The sequence below is a fragment of the Panthera tigris genome, chromosome A1, assembly GCF_018350195.1.
Source record: "Panthera tigris isolate Pti1 chromosome A1, P.tigris_Pti1_mat1.1, whole genome shotgun sequence".
Lineage (NCBI taxonomy): Eukaryota > Metazoa > Chordata > Mammalia > Carnivora > Felidae > Panthera > Panthera tigris.
This window is the reverse complement of record NC_056660.1, coordinates 14989302-15008665: the sequence shown is the minus strand read 5'-3', so window position 1 is coordinate 15008665 and position 19364 is coordinate 14989302. Positions and strand designations below refer to the sequence as shown.

At 38.6% G+C, this 19364-nt stretch overlaps 2 protein-coding genes across 7 annotated transcripts in view; one reads left to right on the top strand and one right to left on the bottom strand.

The window, feature by feature from the left end:
- The window catches only part of SPART (spartin), an 89370-nt gene that overhangs the window by 46017 nt on the left and 23989 nt on the right, over nucleotides 1-19364 (top strand). For 2 of the 6 annotated variants that reach the window (XM_042956804.1, XM_042956568.1), the window contains exons 1-2: nucleotides 12273-12398; nucleotides 15980-16791. In XM_042956804.1, the coding sequence (XP_042812738.1) occupies nucleotides 15982-16791 (810 nt within the window). In that variant the 5' untranslated portion in view covers nucleotides 12273-12398; nucleotides 15980-15981. Of the gene's footprint in view, nucleotides 1-11232; nucleotides 11371-11951; nucleotides 12045-12272; nucleotides 12399-15979; nucleotides 16792-19364 lie in introns of those variants that run through there. The other 4 variants (XM_015544542.2, XM_015544541.2, XM_042956757.1 and 1 more) reach the window with 4 other exon arrangements.
- Nucleotides 11099-12737, bottom strand: LOC122241874 (serine/arginine repetitive matrix protein 1-like). Its single transcript, XM_042998299.1, has 3 exons — nucleotides 12677-12737; nucleotides 12127-12530; nucleotides 11099-12037 (listed from the first exon to the last, which is right to left on the bottom strand). The coding sequence occupies exons 1-3, from the start codon at nucleotides 12735-12737 to the stop codon at nucleotides 11630-11632; spliced, it is 873 nt and encodes a 290-aa protein (XP_042854233.1). The 3' UTR covers nucleotides 11099-11629.

The following is a 19364-nucleotide window of genomic DNA, read 5'->3' as shown; positions in this document are numbered from 1 at the left end:
TAGATAGATCATGATTCTAAGTATATATTTGTTTTTAGAGCTAAACCAAAGAAACCAGCAAATTTGTAGTCTTGGCAAAATTTTCTCTGCCCTAGGATGTTTCAGATTCTTCCAAATTATGTTACTTTTTGGGAACTGGATAACCAACCCTAAGGTACTGTGTTACAGTAGAAAATGCTAAGGTTTTTAAAGTCAAAAACTCCAGTTTAAACTATAGTTCTACTACTTACTAGTTGTGAGATTTTGATCATGTTACTTAATGTTAACGTTAACAAACCTCATTCTGTATGATTTTTTTGGGGGGGCGGGAATTCAAAGGTAATATATGGAAACTATAATATATGACTGTATACTGAGCATATGGTAATAGTTATTCAATAAAACATTAATTTTGACAAAATAGCAATTCTGAAAACAATCTTTGGGAATCTTGGCTTTGGTAGGTATTTGCTGTGTTGTTTAGAATATATTAAACTTCCTAAGCTTCCATTTCTTCATCTGACGATAGCCTCCTTATTGGTTTATTGGGGGGTAAAATAAAATGAGGGAGGTAAGATGGCCAGCAGAGGACCTTCCATACAGTGGGCTTCAAAAAACTGATATTACTATGGCCCCATATTTGACTTTTTAGAAAATTTGATGGAAACTGTTTTCATCTGAAAGAGTTAAATTCCAAAGCCCTTACTTAATATATTCTGATGGAGTAATTTATAGACTCTGAGAGTAGGCTTAATACATATGTAGTTTCTGTGGGCTGTTTAAAACTGGGTATTGTTAGCATTTTAATTTCTATCACTTCAGAACTGCATAGAAAGAACCCCACTGTTACAAGCAAGGCTTGAAACTAAATACAGTTCGGTGATGCTTAGCTATGCTGTGATCTGACACCATAGGGACTTGTCTATATGTAAATTAAAGAACTTATTTATTTATTTATTTTTGGATGGCAGAACTGGTTCCTTTATTTTATTTATTATTTTAAGATTTTATTTTTAACTGATCTCTGTACCCAATGTGGGCTCAAACTTACAACCCTGAGATCAAGAGTCATAGGTTCTACTGACTGAGCCAGCCAGGCACACAGGTATTCTTGTCTTCCAATTCTGTCCTGAATGTGATTTTTTTTAATAGCCAATAGCGGTTTTTGTTGGTAAGAACAATATCAATTGTTTCAGACAGCATGTAAGAAAAAATGGATAAATTCAAATTTATTTGATTTCTCATCTTCATATATTAATCATGGCATCAAGTCTTTGCAGTTATATTAGGTTGGCGAATTTTTGAATTTCATTTTTTTATATTTATTTAAAAATTTTTTAATGTTTATTTTTGAGAGAGAGACAGAGTGTGAGCAGGGGAGGGGCAGAGAGAGAGGGAGACATAGAATCCAAAGCAGGCTCTAGACTCTGAGAGGTCAGTGCAGAGCCAGATATGGGGCTGCGACTCATGAATGGTGAGATCATGATCTGAGCCAGAGTCAGACGCTAAACCAACTAAGGCACCCAGGCACCCCTATTTTTTAAATTTCTGTAATGTTTATTTATTTATTTTGAGAGAGAGCACATGAGCAGGGATGGGCAGAGAGAGGGAGACAGAGAGAATCCCAAGCAGAGTCAGTGCTGAGTCCAATGTGGGTCTTGAACTCCCGAACCATGAGATCATGAGCTGAGCTGAAACCAAGAGTTGGACCCTTAACCGACTGAGCCACCCGGGTGCCACCCAGATGCCCCAGATGAATGTTTTTTAAAGTTTGTGTTTCTTTAGGAAAAGAGACTCTATTTTTAAAGAAACAACATCAATTAGACTACAAACTGGCAAAAAGGACTAAGAAACAAACTATTCAGGAAATAAATATTATTGAACAATGAAGAAAGAGTTTCTGGAAAGAACTGCTTGAAAATTTTAACTATAAAAATGTAACCCTTGGTGTACTTTTACAGTCTCACAAAATAGCAGGCTTTTCTTTCTTTCTTTTTATTTCATAAACAGTATCTTTGCTTATGAATTCTCTGTGAACTGATGCATTCAAATCTTTGTTTTGTTGAATGTTGTGTTCCTTGTCATCTGCTATCACATAAGTTTATTGGGCAATCAGGCTGGAATGAGATAGTTCCAAGAATTGAGAGGGCTGAAGATGGAACTCCTAGACCTAGATCTTTCAATTGATATTGCCTGAATATGGCCAGAAAAGTGCTGGTTGTTCTGCATTTTCTGCATTTTTCCTTCCTTCCTTCTTTCCTTCCTTCCTTCCTTCCTTCTTTCGTTCCTGAAGCCCCATTAGAAATGAGCACCCCTTGGCTCATTTTAATGTAGTAACAGTATTATAAATGTTGTAGGTGTTTTTTCATTTATTTTCTCTTATTTGCCTATGTCCTTGGGGATTCACCCTGACTCTAAGTGACTTACCAAGATTTCCTTAAAGCAACACAGTTGCTGTAAGAATAATTTGGGGGCGCCTAGGTGGCTCAGTCAGTTGAGCATCCAACTCTTCATATCAGTTCAGATCATGATCTCATGTTTTGTGAGTTCCAGGCCCATGGAATCATGCTTGGGATTCTCAGGGTCGAGGGACTGAGCCCTACGTTGGGCTCCATGCTGAGCATGGAGCCTGCTTGGAATTCTTTCTCTGTCTCTTTCTCCCTCTGACCCTCTCCCCTGCTTAAGCACTCTCTCTAAAATTAAAAAAGAAGAAGAAGAAGAAGAAGAAGAAGAAGAAGAAGAAGAAGAAGAAGAAGAAGAAGAAGAATTTTGGTGTCTAGTGTTAAACTGTACCCTACCATCTTGTTATGCATATTAAGTGTATAGAAAATGAGGTACTTTTTTGCAGCAACGTGGATAGAACTCGAGTGTATTATGCTAAGTGAAATTAGTCAGTCAGAGAAAAGACAAATATCATGACTTCACTCATATGTGGAATTTAAGATACAAAACAGATGAACATAAGGGCAGGGAAGCAAAAATAATATAAAAACAAGGAGGGGGACAAAACATAAGAGACTCTTAAATATAGAGAACAAACTGAGGGTTGCTGAAGGGGGGATGGATTTAACGGGCAAGGGGCATTAAGGAAGACACTTGTTGGGATGAGCACTGAGTGTTATATGTAGGGGATGAATCACTGGAATCTACTCCTGAAATCATTATTGCACTATATACTAACTAACTTGGATGTAAATTTAAAAAAAGAAAAAGAAAATGAGGTACTTTACTGAACCAGCTGTTAGCCTTTTTATAATATAAAAAACATCAATTTGGCAAGAATGAAGCCATATCAGGCTAGTAAGAAATATTAAAGGAATTGTTTTTCATACTTTAATAGATGTTTTTTAAGGGTATATATATTTGCTAAGGAACAGATAAAATATTTTATATGGAAATATAGAACTTATAAAGCCTACATATGTATCTACAAATCTGAATAAGAAATTACTTTTATCTATTTATTACTCAGTTTTTAAAATGCTACATTTGTCCATCATCCACTATTTGGTCTGCCAGGGGAAAATTATACTGTACTAAGAACATCACAATTATTGACCTTTGGTCAAATTCATGCTTTTCATATGCAAAAAATTTAAGGAAGAAAAGTTTAATGAGGTCATACAGTGAAGACCTAGCATCATGTAGAATTTTTATTTTTATTTATTTTAAAATTTTTTAATGTTTATTTATTTTTGAGAGACCGAGACAGAGTGTGAGCAGGGGAGGGGCAGAGAAAGAGGGAGACACAGAATCTGAAGCAAGCTCCAGGCTCTGAACTGTCAGCACAGAGCCTGATGTGGGGCTCAAACTCGTGAACTGTGAGATGATGACCTGAGCCAAAGTTGGATCGTCAACCAACTGACCCACTCAAGGTTCCCTAGAACTTTTAGAATAGTATTATCACATTAGCCTTAAACAAAATGTACTTTCCGGGACTTTTATTTTATACCAAGTCGTTCTGTTGAGTTCAACATGAGCTGGGAGCAATTAGGTAATATCACCAGTGATAACCTAGATTAGTTCATTTTGTTTATGTGGAGTTTCTCAGCCTTTACATATATAAATTAGAATAGAATTGAAGCTGAATTCTGTCCCATTCTAGAAATAAATGATAATCATCTGGAAGTATACTAATTAACTGGAAAACAAGTCCCCATCACCACTTTAAGATGCATTTCCAATAAATATATACTCTTTGTTCAATAAATATTTATCCACACTTAAAATATATATAAATACAAATATAATAATCCCTCTACCCAGGGGGTATTTTTCAAACTGCTTTAAATATAATATGTATACACCATTAATGGTGTTCACTAATTTTAAATGTACAATTCAATGGATTTCATTATATTTACAGAACTATACAACCATCATCACAATCTAATTTTAGAACATTTCTACCCTGAAAAGAAAACCTTGTGTCCATTTACAGTCAATTCTAATTACCAACCCCAGCCTTAGGCAACCACCAGTCTACTTTCTGTCTTTGTATATTTGCCATTTTAAAAAATTCACAAAAATAGAATCATGCAATATGTGTTCATATCTGGCTTCTCTCACTGAGGTTCATCCATGTGCAGCATTTTTGGGACTGAACAATATTCCATTGTATGGATATACCACATTTTCAAAAATCCATTCATGATTGATATATGTTTGGGTTATTTTTACTTTTTGGCCATTTTAAATAATGTTGCTGTGAACATTTCGGTCAAGTATACCTGTACACTTTGTATGTGTGTATAGCTATTTATATTATTGTTTGTATTATATGTGTTCTATTTCCAGAATAACACAGGATACAGCATCAGTTCTATCTCAATTTTAACATTTATAGATGTGGAAACTGAGAGACTCTATGCACCTAAACTAAATAAACAGAAGTGGAAGTTTTATAACAAGAGCATCACTTGATTTTTTTGAACCAAGAGAAATGACAACATGTACACAATTTCATCTCTCATGGGAATTGCAGGTCATATAGTAAGTCTACAAATGACTTTTTAAGATGCAAATTGTTTACCAAAATATGGATGCATCATTTTACATTGGTACCAGTAGTACATGAAGAGTTTGAATTTCTCCACATCCTTGTCAATACTTGTTAGTATCTATCTTTTTTATTATAGACATTCTAGAGGATAAATAATGACACGTTGTATTTTGGATTTCCATTTTTCTAAAGATTAATTGCATTGAACATATTTTCATGTGCTTTCTGGGCATTTGTATATTTTTGGAGAAATGTCTATTCAAATCCCATGCCCAATTTAAAACTGTGCCTTATTTGTCGAGTTATAATAGTTCTTTATATATTCTAAATACAAATCAGATATAATAATTTGCAAATCGTTTCTCATTGTCTATGTGTTGTTATTTTCAATTTCTTGATGGTATCATTTGAAAAGCAAAATATTTTAATTTTGATGAAATACAACGTATCAATTGTTTTTTATTCGTTATATTTTGGGGGTTGTAGCTAAGAAATCCTTGCTTCAGGGGTGCCTGGGTGGCTCAGTTGGTTAAGCATCAAACTCTTGATTTAGGCTCAGGTCATGTTCTCATGGTTCATGAGAATCAAGCCACACATCCAGCTGTGCACTAACAGCCAGAGCCTACTTGAGATTCTGTCTCTCCCTCTCTCTCTGCTCCTCCCCCACTCACGCATACACATGCTGTCTCTCTCTCAAAATAAATAAACTTAAAAAAAAAGAAATCATTGTTTCATCCAAGTTTATGAAGATTTACTCATGTTTTCATCTAAGAGTTTTACAGTTTTAGTTCTTACATTTAGGTCTTTGATCCATTTTATGTTAATTTTTTAGTATGTTGTGAGGTAGGGATCCAAATTCTCCTTTTTGAATGAATTTCCTATTGTTCCATTTGTTGAAAATAATACTTCTTTCCCATTGAATATTCTTGAGATTTATTAAAAATCCGTTAACTGTGGATGGGCTTATTTATGGGTTATTAATTCTATTTCATTGTTCAATTCTATCCCACATATGTCTGTTCTTATGCCAATACCAAACCGAAATGATTATTGCAACTTTGTAGTAAATTTGGTTATCAGGAAACATATGAGGGGGAGCTAAGATGTCAGTGTAGTAGGAGGACTCTAGGCTTGCCTTGACCCTCGAACACAGCTAGGTAACTATCAAATCATTCTGAATGCCCAACCATGACCTGAGGACTGACAGAACAAAGTGCACAACAAGAAGGAGAGAAGAGGCCACATAGAGGAAGGTAGGAAGTGTGGAAATGTGGTTTCAGAGAGAAATTGATCGCAGAAAGAAAAATCTCAAACAACATGAACTTACACCTAAAGAAGCTAGAAAAAGAACAACAAACAAAGCCTAAAGCCAGCAGAAGAAGAACTTATTATTTCCATAATAAAGGTTAGAGCAAAAATACATGATATAGAAATGAAAAGAAAAGAACAGATCAATGAAACCGGGAGATGTTTCCTTGAAAAAATTAATAAAATTGATAAACCCCTAGCCAGATTTATCAAAAAGAAAAAGGACTCAAATAAATGAAATCACAAATGAGAGAGGAGAAATAACAACCAACACCACAGAAATACAATTATAGGAGAATATTGGGAAAAATTATATGCCAACAAATCATACAATCTGGAAGAAATGGATACATTCCTATAAACTGTCAAAACTGAAACAAGAAGAAATAGAAAACTTGAAGAGACTGATAACCAGCAAAGAAACTGAATAAGTAATCAAAAATTTCCCAATAAACAAAAGTCCAGGGCCAGGTGGCTTCATGGGGGGAGGTCTGCAAGATATTTAAAAAAAAATTTTTAATGTTTATTTATTTTTGAAGGAGAGAGAGAACAGAGTGTGAGTGGGGGAGGGGCAGAGAAAGGGAGACACAGAATCTGAAGCAGGCTGCAGTCTCTGAGCTGTCAGCACAGAGCCCAGTGCAGGGCTCGAACACACAAACTGCAAGATCATGACCTGAGCTGAAGTCAGTCGCTTAACTGATTGAGCCACCCAGGCATCCCAGGTCTACCAGATATTTAAAGAAGAGTTAATACCTATTATTCTCAAACTATTCCAAAAAATAGATATGGAAAGAAAGCTTCCAAAATCATTCTATGAGGCCAGCATTATTTTGATTCCAAAATCAAAGATTCCACTAAAAAAGAGAACTACAGGCCAATATCCTTGAACATGGATGCAAAAATTTTCAACAAAATACTGCCAAATCAGATACAATAGTACAGTAAAAGAATCATTCACCGCAATCAAGTGGGATTCATTCCTGAGCTGCAAGAGTGGTTCAATATTCACAAATCAATCAATGTGATACACTACCTTAACAAAAGAAAGGATAAGAACCATATGATCCTTTCAATAGATTCAGAAAAAGAATCTGACAAAGTACAGATCCATTCATGATAAAAACTCTCAACAAAGTAGGGATAGAGGGAACATATGTCAATACAATAAAGGCCATATACAAAAACTCACAGCTAATATCATCTTCACTGGGGAAACACTGAGAGCTTTTCCTCTACAGTCAGGAACAAGACAAAGATGTCCACTCTCACCACTGTTATTTAACATAGTACTGGAAGTCCTTGCCTCAGCAATCAGACAATAACAACAAAAAAAGGTATCTAAACAGACAAGGAAGAAGTCAAGCTTTCACTATTTGCAGATGACATGATACTCTGTATAGAAAACCCCAAAGACTCCATCAAAAAATTTCTAGAACTGATACACAAATTCAGTAAGGTTGCAGGATACAAAATCAATGTCCAGAAATCTGTTGCGTCTCTATACGCCAATAATGAAGCAGCTGAAAGAAAATTCAAGGAATCAATCCCATTTACAGCTGCACCAAAATGTTGTAAGATACCTAAGAATAAACTTAACCAAAGAGGTAAAAGATCTGTATTCTGATAGCTATAAAACACTGATGAGAGAAATTGAAGATGATACAGAGAAATCAAAAATATTCTGTGCTCGTGTATGGGAAGAACAAACATTGTTAAAATATCCATACCCAAAACAATCCACACACTTAATGCAATCCTTATTAAAATACCACCAGGATTTTTCACAGAACTAGAACAAAAAATCCTAAAATTTGTATGGAACCACAAAAGACCCCAAATAGCCAAAGCAATCTTGAAAAAGAAAAGCAAAGCTGGATGCACCACTATTCTGGACTTAAAAGCTAGAGTGATCAAGGCAGTATGGTATTGGCACAAAAACAGACACATAGGTCAATGGAACAGAAAAGAAAACCCAGAAATAGACCCACAACTACATGGTCAAGTAATCTTTGACTAAGCGGGAAAGAATATCCAATGGGAAAAAGAGTTTCTTCAACAAATGGTGTTGGTAAAACTGAACAGCAACATGCAAAAGAATGGAACTGGACCACTTTTTTACACCATACACAAAAATTAATTCAAAATGGATGAAAGACCTAAATGTGAGATAGGAAACCATCAAAGTCCTAGAGGAGAATACAGGCAGTAACCTTTCTGACATCAACCATAGCAACTTCTTACTGGATATGTCTCCTGACGCAAAGGAAACAAAAGCAAAAATGAACTATCAGGACTTCATCAATAAAAAGCTTCTGCACAGTGAAAGAAACAATCAACAAAAGTAAAAGGCAACCTTTGAAATGGGAGAAGATATTGTAAATGGCATAGTTGATAAAGGGTTAATATTCAAAATATATAAAGAACTTATAAAACTGAACAGCCCAAGACCAAATAATCCAGTTTTAAAAAATGGGCAGAAGACACGAATAGACATTTTTCCAAAGAAGACCTATAGATGGCTAACAGACACATGAAAAGATGTTAAACCTCACTCATCATTAGGGAAATACAAATAAAAACTATAGTGAGATATCATCTCACACCAGTCAGAATGGCTAAAATTAACAACACAGAAAACAACAGGTGTTGGTGAGGATGTGGAGAAAGGGGAACCCTCTTACACTGTTGGTAGGAATGCAAACTAGTTTAGCCACTCTGGAAAACAGTATGGAGGTTTAAGAAGTTAAAAATAGAACTACCCTATGATCTAGCAATTACACTACTAGGTATTTACAGAAAGGATATAAAAATACTAATTTGAAGGGATTCATGCACCCCAATGTTTATGTTTATAGCAGCATTGTCAACAATAGCCAAATTATGGAAAGAGCCCAAATGTCCATTATCTTATGGATGAATAAATAAAATATGAGATATTATATATACATATATATACACACATATATTATACACATACATATACACGTATATTATATATATATACACACATGTATATATGATGGAATATTAGTCATAAAAAAGAATGAAATCTTGCCATTTGCAACAACATGGATAGAGCTAGAAAGTATTATGCTAAGTGAAATGTCAGAGAAAGACAAATACTATATGATTTCACTCATATGTGGGATTTAAGAAACAGATGAACATATAAAAAAGGAGGGGGGCAAACCAGGAAACAGACTCTTAACTATAGAGAACAAACTGAAGGTTACTGGAGGGGAGGTTGGTAGGGGAAGAGGGGATGGGTTAAATGGGTGATGGGTTTAAGGAAGCCACTTGTAGTGATGAGCCCTGGGTGTTGTACGTAAGTGATGAATCACTAAATTCTACATCTAAAACTAATGTTACACTGTATGTATGTTAACTAACTGTATGTTAACTAACTGGAATTTAAATAAAAACTTGAAGAACAAACAAAAGAAGCAAAGCACAAATCAAAAACCAAAAAATAAATAAATAAATAAGGGTAAATCCTCCACTTTTGTTCGTCTTTTTCAAGATTGTTTTGTCTATTCTGGCTCCTTTGCATTTCCATATGAGTTAGGATTAGTTTGCCAATTTCTGCACAATAATTGTCTGGGATTTGGGTAGGGGTTATCTTCTATCTGTAGATTAGTTTGGGGAATATTGCCATTATAACAATATAAAATCTTGCAGTCTGTGAATGTAGAATGTCTTTCCATTTATTTAGGTCTTCTATAAACCCTCTTAGCAATGTTTTGTAGTTTTTGGTGTACAAGTCTTGCACTTATTTTGTTAAATTTATTCCAAAGTATTTTGCTCTTGATAATATTGTCAATGAAATTCTTAATTTCATATTTGGAGCATTCATTGCTAGTGTTTAGAAATACTATTGAGTTCTGTATGCTGATCTTTTATCCTGCAACCTTGATGTACTTGATTAGTTTTAGTTGCTTTGTAGTATATTTTAGGGTTTTTATATAGAACGATCTTGTATATTTTCACATTTCCCCCCCCCCTTCTATTTTCACATTTTTAAACACTTTAACCTTTACGACTATTGCAAAATTATAAAATTAGATTTAAATGGGGTGCCTGGGTGGCTCAGTTGGTTGAATGACCGACTTTTTTTTTTTAAGTTTATTTTTTATTTTGAGAGAGAGAGAGAGAGAGAGTGCCAGCAGGGTAGGGAGGCAGGGAGACAGAGAGAATCCGAAGCAGCCTCCTCACTATCAGCACAGGGCCTGATGCTGGGCTCGAACTCAGAAACGTTGAGATCATGACCTGAGCTGAAACCAGGAGTCGGACACTTACCGAGCCACTCAGGCACCCCAAGTGTCTGACTCTTGATTTCAGCTCAGGTCATGGTCCTGAGGTTGTTTGGGCTTCTGCACCAAGCCTGTTTGGGTTCTCTCTCTCTCCCTCTGCCCCTCTCTTCCCTCCCCCCACCCACTCTCTGTCTTTCTCAAAAAAATTAAAATAGAAAATACTTTCCTTTGAAAAAATAAAATTAGATTTAAATTTATGTACTTATTTGTGATGCAGAGAAGTATAATAGATGATTAATAAAAGACTTTCCAGAAGAAAGAGATACTATATTGAGAGAAAATTTTATGAGGAAATATGGAAATACAGTTTCAGGAAGAAAAGGAATGATGTAAAATTTCCCATTAAAGAGAAGCTTGTTAATGCGGTTTTAAAAATTGGTGAACGATATCAAATTACCTGGCATTTGAGTTTCACTGGCTACATTTAAAACTGTTACATGTTACAGTTTTATTTAAAAATGTCAACTTACAGTAAAACAATTTGCATCTTTTGCAACTGTTTACGATGAAAATTTTTATGGTCCATATGAAAAGAGGGAGAAGGTACACAGTCACATTTTTTCCAGAATTCTCTGAAGATGTGTACGCACAAAATCCTTTAAACCATCGTATTAATGTGTATCTTCCTAACAGGTTTTTCCCTTTGGGATGACTGTTACCTTTCTTCAATTTGGGGAACCTCCCAAATGGCCCCGAATTTAAAAGCCTCACCCAGTGGTCATCCAACAGTCCTCTGACTAATTTTGACTGAGGTAAAGAATACATTTGGAGGTAAGTCACTGCCATCCCTAAACAAGTCACTAGCAGTAAAGGCTAAGGGCATTATACCTGCAGTTTTTTAAAGGCAGGCCGATTGAAGAGTTTAAAATCTGGCGTCCACACTATTTTACTAATTTTAAAGAGGTCTTGAAGAAAGGTAAGGTATGTTCACTTTGCCGTTCCCCTTTTAGCCTCGCACAGTCATAAGAAGTATTAGCACCGTTGCTCTGTATCCTGACGTGTCAGGAATTTAACATTTTGTACCATACTGCTAGATTACACACCCCGAGACTTTTACCACGTAGCGTACGTGGACTTTGGGAGGTAACTGTCTCAGAATGCAGGAGTCACAAAGCCTAGGTTCCAGAAGAGCGGAGAGAATCGGCCTTTGTTCTCGCACGTGCACCGCGCGCAGGGCTCCCTCTAGCCACGACTTCCGTCCCTGCCCACCACTCTCTCCTAGCCTCTCCGGCAGCCTTGGGTCCGCGGAGGGGGGGGCGGGGGAGGCAGAAGATATTGCGCAAGCGCGGGGGTTGTCGACGTGGCCGCGGAGACCCGGGTCGAGGGTCCGCGCCGAGGGGCTGGTTCGCGTAGTTCTCTGCGGCCTTCCGCCCTCGCCCCTTTTCTCCCCACAGAGTTTCGCCTTGACTCCGGGGTTCGAAGGTGACTGACACGCCACCTAGAAGGTCAGGGTGGGTAGGACTTAGGCCGGGCGCGCCGGGGAGGGGGGCGGGGAGAGAGGCGCCCGAGTGGGCGTCACGTGAAAACCCGCAGTGCCCCGATGCGGGAGCGAGAGCTGACGGGCGGGGCGGCGCGGCCGCGTGACGTGGCGCGCTCTGGAGCGCGCGACTTGGAATGCTTTGTGAGTTCCGTCGTGCGGTCGCGCGCGCGCTCGTGCGAAGCGCGAAGAACCTCGGGACCGGTCCCGGCCGGGCACTTCGCCGCCGCGCCGCGTCTGAGGGAGCAGGCCTCCGGCCTGCGGCAGCCGGGCGGGGAGCTCTTCGGGGGGCGCCCGGGCGCCCGAGATCTGGAAGGCACAGGTGGGGCGGCGGCCGGCGGAGAAGGATTCGCCCTCGCGCGGACCCCCAAGGCGGGCTGGTGGCGTGAGCGCCCCGGGCCCCGCGGGCTGACGGGGCTGGGGGGAGGGGCAGGACAGAGGAGGCCCGGACGCCCTCATCCCAGTAGGAGATGCAACTGTCGTTGAAGGGAGCGATTTCTAGAGAAAAGTTTGAGAACTTGTTCACTTAGCCCCCATATCGTACATATTTATGGGACCTGCGAGTTCTGCGCTTCCTGCGCCCTCAGCGCTGCCTCCCACCCCCTCCCCTTTGGTCGTCGTCCTCCCGGAATGTCTCTTTTGACCCTTCTTGCTGCCTCATTCCGCTCTGTTTACTTGGCTTCGAAAATGGCTGTGGTTATTCGCCCTTACCCAGCACTTAGGCTTCGTGAAAGTTCGGTAGTCTTTGTTTACAAGATGTCAGCAACCAACAGCAGTTGTAATGGGAATGGAGAGCGCAGGATTTTGCTCTTTGGAATACATTTGTTCACGTTCATTGGAGGTTGAGCACCGCAGAGGATCTCTCTGACCTGGTTTCTGTGCCTGGAAAGTTTTTCTTGGAATGTGCACTGTTTCGTGACGGGGCGTTATTGCGTTACCGTACGGTTGGCCCAGTTTTCCACTAGTGGATTGCTTTGCTCCCGCTTGAGGATCCTCGAAACTTAACTTTATTGCCGTGTCATTTTAATGGGTTTGCGTTCGAGATTGCTGTTGCCTCTGAAATCCTGCTTTAAATAGTTCAGAATTCAACAGTTTTTCTCCAAAATTTCCAAAAGCAAAACCGAGAAAAAATATAGTAAGGTCCCCGGTTACGAATCGAGCTATTTTTTAATTGCTCTCCATTGCAGTATCAAACTTCATTCGGTGTTTTTATAGGAAACCTGTTTGAAACAGGAAGCTTTTATGTGGGTTCTTTCTCACCTCTGGGGCCTTGTGGACCATCATTTATGTATTTCTCCTGACGAGAATGGGATGGGATGGTATTGGAGGGCGTTGCATACAGGTAAAGTTCCCCCTCCTTTTTTGGTAAAAGGCCAGATAGGCGGGTAGTAGAGCAACGTCTGTATTAAAGACTACTTGTAATGTTGACCTTTACCTTGATCGTTACTGCTTTTAGGGTTTATGGGATTGAACTAAGTTGTTAGTTGTTTGATTCAGAATTTCACCTTTTCTCCTGAGATTTTTTTTAAAGCTTACACACATGCACCACACATTGTACTTTGTTAGAACGTTAAAAAAAAAATGCACCGCTTGTATCTGGAACCAGGTTTCGGTTTTAAGACGATTATACTGTTTTATTAAATACTACAGACTGACATTTGGAAGATTTTCTGTTCCAAACTTTAAAAATTAAAATAAGTGAAATCATGCAATAATGGGTTTCATTTTTTCAAGCCTTTGATAAACTTTTAATTGCGATTAGGGATATGACAGGCATTTTGTAATTCTTTTTCTTTTTTAGATTGAGTTTATTTTGAGAGAGTGCTTGTGCATGTGATAGAGGGAGAGAGAATCCCATGCATGCTCTGTGCTGTCAGGGGAAGCCCATCTTGGGGCTCTGTCTCAAGAACTGTGAGATCATGACCTGAGCCGGAGTCTGTAGTCTTACCCTTAACTGTCCCAACCCAGGCACCCCATAACAGGCACTAGAAAAAATAAAAATACTATTCTGCAGTTGCTACCCCTGTGAAATGCATTTTCTCAGAGACTACGGAGAATATAACATCCTGGGATAAATCCCAAATTAAAAATACAGTATTTTAGCGCACACTTTTCCTTTCTGTGTGTGCAGAGAGTCCAATTACATTTCACCTGATCAATTTCCAGGCGTTTTTCCCTGCTAAACTTCTCCCCCTCCCCCTCCCCCAAGATGGAGGTGCCAGCAAGGAATGCTATTCAGCTGTAGACCCCTGGACACCATCCCCCCCCCCATCCCTCACCCCCCATGCCTTGCCTTCCCTCTCAGTAGCCAACCCATTTCTTCCAGAGACACATTATTTCAGGAAATCTTTCAGCACACTGTGTAAAATAAGCTTTGAAATGAAGGTATGCACAAGATAAGGTGTTGAACACTTTTTCATAGGCTATTTATTTAAAAAAAATGTTTTTAACGTTTATTTACTTTTGAGACAGAGAGAGACAGAGCATGAGCGGGGGAGGGGCAGAGAGAGAGGGAGACACAGAATCTGAAGCAGGCTCCAGGCTCTGAGCCATCAGCCCAGAGCCCGACACGGGGCTCGAACTCACAAACCGCAAGATCATGACCTGAGCTGAAGTCGGACGCTTAACCGACTGAGCCACCCAGGCGCCCCTTCATAGGCTATTTAAATACTCTTTTGGGGGGCACCTGGGTGGCTTGGTCGGTTGAGCCTCCGACTTCTGTTCAGGTCATGATCTCATGGTTCGGTGAGTAAGAGCCCACATGGGACTCCCTGTTGTCCCTCCCTTGCAGAGCCCTCTTCCATGCAGATCCACTGTCTCTCTGCCCCTCCCCCCACTAGCTCCTCCTGTCAAAAATAAACATTAAAAAATATATGCTTGTGAAGTACTTGTTCATGTAATTTTCTCATTAACAAGAATGAGAGGTTATGCCTTTTTAATCTTGTTAATTTTTTTATTATTTTTTTAATGTTTATTTTTTGAGAGAGCATGAGCGGGGGAGGAGCAGAGAGAGATGGAGACAGGATCTCAAGTGGGCTCTGCTGACAGCAGAGAGCCCAACGTGGCGCTCGAACTCACGAACCATGAGATCATGATCTGAGGCAAAGTTGTACACTAAACCCACTGAGCCACCCAGGCGCCCCTTGTTAGAGTTATTTTAATGGAGTTTTGGGAGGGAATAGAACTAACCACATGTGAGTAACTTGACACCTTTAAATGGAAGCAGGTAACTTTAAAGATTTATCCAGATATTTTTTTCTCATTTTTCTCCTCTCTAATGTGTGTTTCAACCTCATTTTTAATTAGTTGGATAAAATCTGGATCTGTATTATAGTAAATTTTAGAATGAAGCTCTTTGGTTCTAACGTTAGATACATGATAGGAAACTTTTATTTATTATAAGAAACTGGAACAAGAAAATTATTCAGTAGATATATTCCTGTTCTCTTCTGTTTTTAATTAAAAAGATATTTAGAGGGGCATCTGGGTGGCTCAGTCAGCTGGGCATCCGACTTTGGCTCAGGTCATGATCTCATGGTTCCTGAGTTTGAGCCCTGCATCAGGCTCTGTGCTGACAGCTCAGAGCCTGGAGCCTGCTTCAGATTCTGTGTCTTCCTCTCTCTCTGCCTCTCCCCTTTGTCTCTCTCTGTCTCTCCAAAATGTTAAAAAAAAATTTTTTAATAAAAAGATATTTAGGAACGAGCATTATTTATCTATTCAACAAATACGTATTGAGTGCATTCTCTATGTCAGATCTAATACTAGGCTTAGGGAGTACAATAGTGAACAAGACAGACCAACAAAGCTCCTGTCTTCTTGAAATATCTTTAGGTAGGAGAAATTGATAATCAGTAAACAAATAGTTAAATTAGATAATTGAAGATAATATTTTCTGTTTGGCAGAAATGGAGCAAGAACCACAAAATGGAGAACCTTCTGAAATTAAGATCATCAAGGAAGCATACACAAAGGCCTTTTTATTTGTTAATAAAGGACTGAATACAGATGAATTAGGTCAGAAGGAAGAAGCAAAGAACTACTATAAGCAAGGAATAGGACACCTGCTCAGGGGAATCAGCATTTCATCCACAGAGCCTGAACACACTGGTCCTGGTTGGGAATCTGCTAGACAGATGCAACAGAAAATGAAAGAAACACTACAGAATGTACGTACTAGATTGGAAATTCTGGAGAAGGGTCTTGCCACTTCTCTACGGAATGATCTCCAGGAGGTGCCCAAGTTATATCCAGAATTTCCGCCTAAAGACATACCTGAAAAGTCACCAGAGCCTCACACCTTTAGTTCACTTTCTCAGCACACTGAAGTAAATGGAAGCACTTCAACAACAAGTCCAGGGTTGGTTTCTGCATCTAGTTCTTTATCCTTACCATCTCAGAGTCATCCAGCAGAAGCACCTCCTGCTTATACTCCTCAGGCTGCTGAGGGTCATTATACTGTATCCTATGGGACAGAATCTGGGGAATTTTCATCAGTTGGAGAAGACTTTTATAGGAATCATTCTCAACCACCTCCTCTTGAGACCTTAGGGCTAGATGCAGATGAGTTGATTTTGATACCAAATGGAGTACAGATTTTTTTTGTAAATCCTGCAGGGGAGGTTAGTGCACCTTCGTATCCAGGGTATCTTCGAATTGTGAGGTTCTTGGATAATTCTCTTGATACAGTTCTAAACCGTCCTCCTGGGTTTCTTCAGGTAAGCCAATGAAAAGTGTAAACATAATCTGAAATATGTATGAAATACGTTATTTTTGTTTGTCAATATTATGTATCCAGGAGAATAAATGTAAAAAGATCTTTCTGGTTCTTTTTAATATATTGTATGAAATTTATGACCCTTAAAGATACAAGCTTGTGTTTTACTTTTAAAATTATGATGACAGGACCTGAGGGGTATCGAAGCATTCATCCTTAAAATTTGAATTCTTTTTTTTCTTTTTCTGAGAGACTGTATGGGAGGGGCAGAGGGAGAGAGAGAATCCTAAGCATGCTCTGTGCCCAGTGCAGAGAGCCCTATGTGGGGCTTGATCTCAGGATTGTGAGATCATGACCTGAGCCGAAATAAAGAATCGGGACACTTAAAACTGACTGAGCCACTCAGGTACCCATAAAATTTCAATTTTTTATTGAAGAAGAAACCTAATAACTTTAATTTCAGAAGAGATTTATGTAACTCATGTGGATGTGTAAATTTCCACAAATATTGTCAAGCCCCATCTGAGCAGTTGATCTGGGCTAGACGCAGCCCAGTATATAGAACAGTGGTTCCCAACCCCACCCCCCAACCCAAGGACATTTTGGGAACGACTAGAGACATTTTTGGTTGTCACAACAGCTATTGTTGTGCTACTGCTCCTGGCAGATAGTAGGTAGAGGCCGGGGGACTGCTAAACATCTAAATAGTATTGCTTCTGTCAATAAAAAAATTATCTAACTCAAAACGTTAATCATGCACAGGTTGAGAAACCTTGGTCTAGAAGTAGAGACTCTGATGATAATTTAAGATGCATTTTAACATTCCAAGCAGATAAATTTACCAGGATGCTCTTTGTCGAGGAGTAAAGACTGGTGCTATAAATACAGGATGTTAGGGCATTGTTATAGAATTAATGAAGTATTCTGAAGGTGATGTTCCAATAACAATGTATTTTTAAAAGATTGGACATTGGTACAAAATGAGGACTCCATTTACATTGGGTGTTAACAAAGGAGTTTGCTTAGAAGGGAGATGACTGTTTGAGCAAAGCAGGTCCTATTGTCCAGAGTCCAGATGATGTGGTTGGTTTAGTTATGGCACTAGTTAACCAACTGAGCTACCCAGGCACTCCCCTGGTTTTAGTTTTAATCTACCTTTTAAACCTATTACATTTATAGTCCATTAATTAGAACTTAGACATAAGTTGCCCCCTGAAAGTGAATCTGGGTGAAATCAGCCTGTGGTGGATGAGCCTTCCAGTTCTTAATGCTCTACCCTGAGAAAGGTCTATAAGGTTTTATTTCAGAAGATTTGGGGATACTCCCTTTCAATCAAGGTGTCCAGAATGTAATTAATCTTAGAGAAATCATGACATTGTAAAATAAAACTTTCCCAAACTTTAGTTATGTAAGTATAATCTTTACAACTTTTTTGTCAATTTCCTATCTCTGCTATAACTTTCCTAATATTTGAATTTAAATGTCTCATTTGTTAATTTTATCCTAACCAATAACAGCTGTGAAGTTGAAAGATGTATTTTTTTGTTAATATATATTAAAACACATTACTACTCAAATAGTCTGTATATTACTTAAATTTATTTCATATACTATTCATGGCAATATATCATACTTTGGAAAATGCGATAATCAATTTTGTGACTTCTCTAAAGTTTGACTTTTATAAAAGTTGGAAAGTGGCATTTGAGATGACTAAAAAAGACAATCTGTAAAAGAAGAATTTGAAAATGTTTTTTAAGCACTTTCCAAGAAAGAATCAGACTTGGATTCTTTGATCCCTGCAGGTTTATATTCTGTTGGTCAGAAATGATGGCAGTATACCAGAATTTTTCATTAAAAAAAATTTTTTTTTAATGTGTACTTATTTTTGAGAGAGGCAGAGTGTGAGCAGGGGAGGGGCAGAGAGAGAGGGAGACACAGAATCCAAAGCAGGCTCCAGGCTCTGAGCTGTCAGCACAGATCCTGATGCAGGGCTTGAACTCAAGAACCACAAGATCATGACCTGAGCCAAAGTCGGACGCTTAACTGACTGAGCCACACAGGCGCCCCGAGAATTTTTCATTTTTTATATGAAATCTTCCATGTTCTTTGACTCATATTTACTATACAATATTTTGATAATAGATTGTTCTTCCCCGTTTCTTATTATTAGGAAGACCATGTGTCCTGAGTGAGCAACACAATTATATTCTCCTTGCTCAAAGAATGTAATCTCAATGGAAATGAATTCATTTGGATATTATGATTTAAGCTTAGTCTTTTCTGAATTTAGATCTCCAGAAAGTAAGCTTAAGTCTTCTTCTTTTTTATTTTTTTTTAATATTTGTGTATTTTTTAGAGAGAGAGACAGAGCGTGAGCCAGGGAGGGGCAGAGGGAGAGTGAGATACAGAATCAGAAGTAGGCTCCAGGCTGTCACCACAGAGCCCGATGCGGGGCTCAAACTCACAAACTGCGAGATTGTGACCTGAGCCGGTCAGATGCCCAAATGACTGAGCCACCCAGGAGCCCCTAAGTCTTTTTTTTTTTTCAATGTTTATTTGAAAGGGAACATG

Excerpts from the sequence above, each read along its gene's own strand:
- LOC122241874 (XM_042998299.1), bottom strand. The coding sequence starts at position 12,737 with ATGAGGCAGCAAGAAGGGTCAAAAGAGACATTCCGGGAGGACGACGAC. Across the intron at positions 12,531-12,676 it reads CGACGACCAAAGGGGAGGGG|GGCGTCCGGGCCTCCTCTGT; the intron begins GTGGGAGGCAGC and ends TACTGGGATGAG. Across the intron at positions 12,038-12,126 it reads CCCGCATCGGGGCACTGCGG|GTGGCGTGTCAGTCACCTTC; the intron begins GTTTTCACGTGA and ends CTGACCTTCTAG.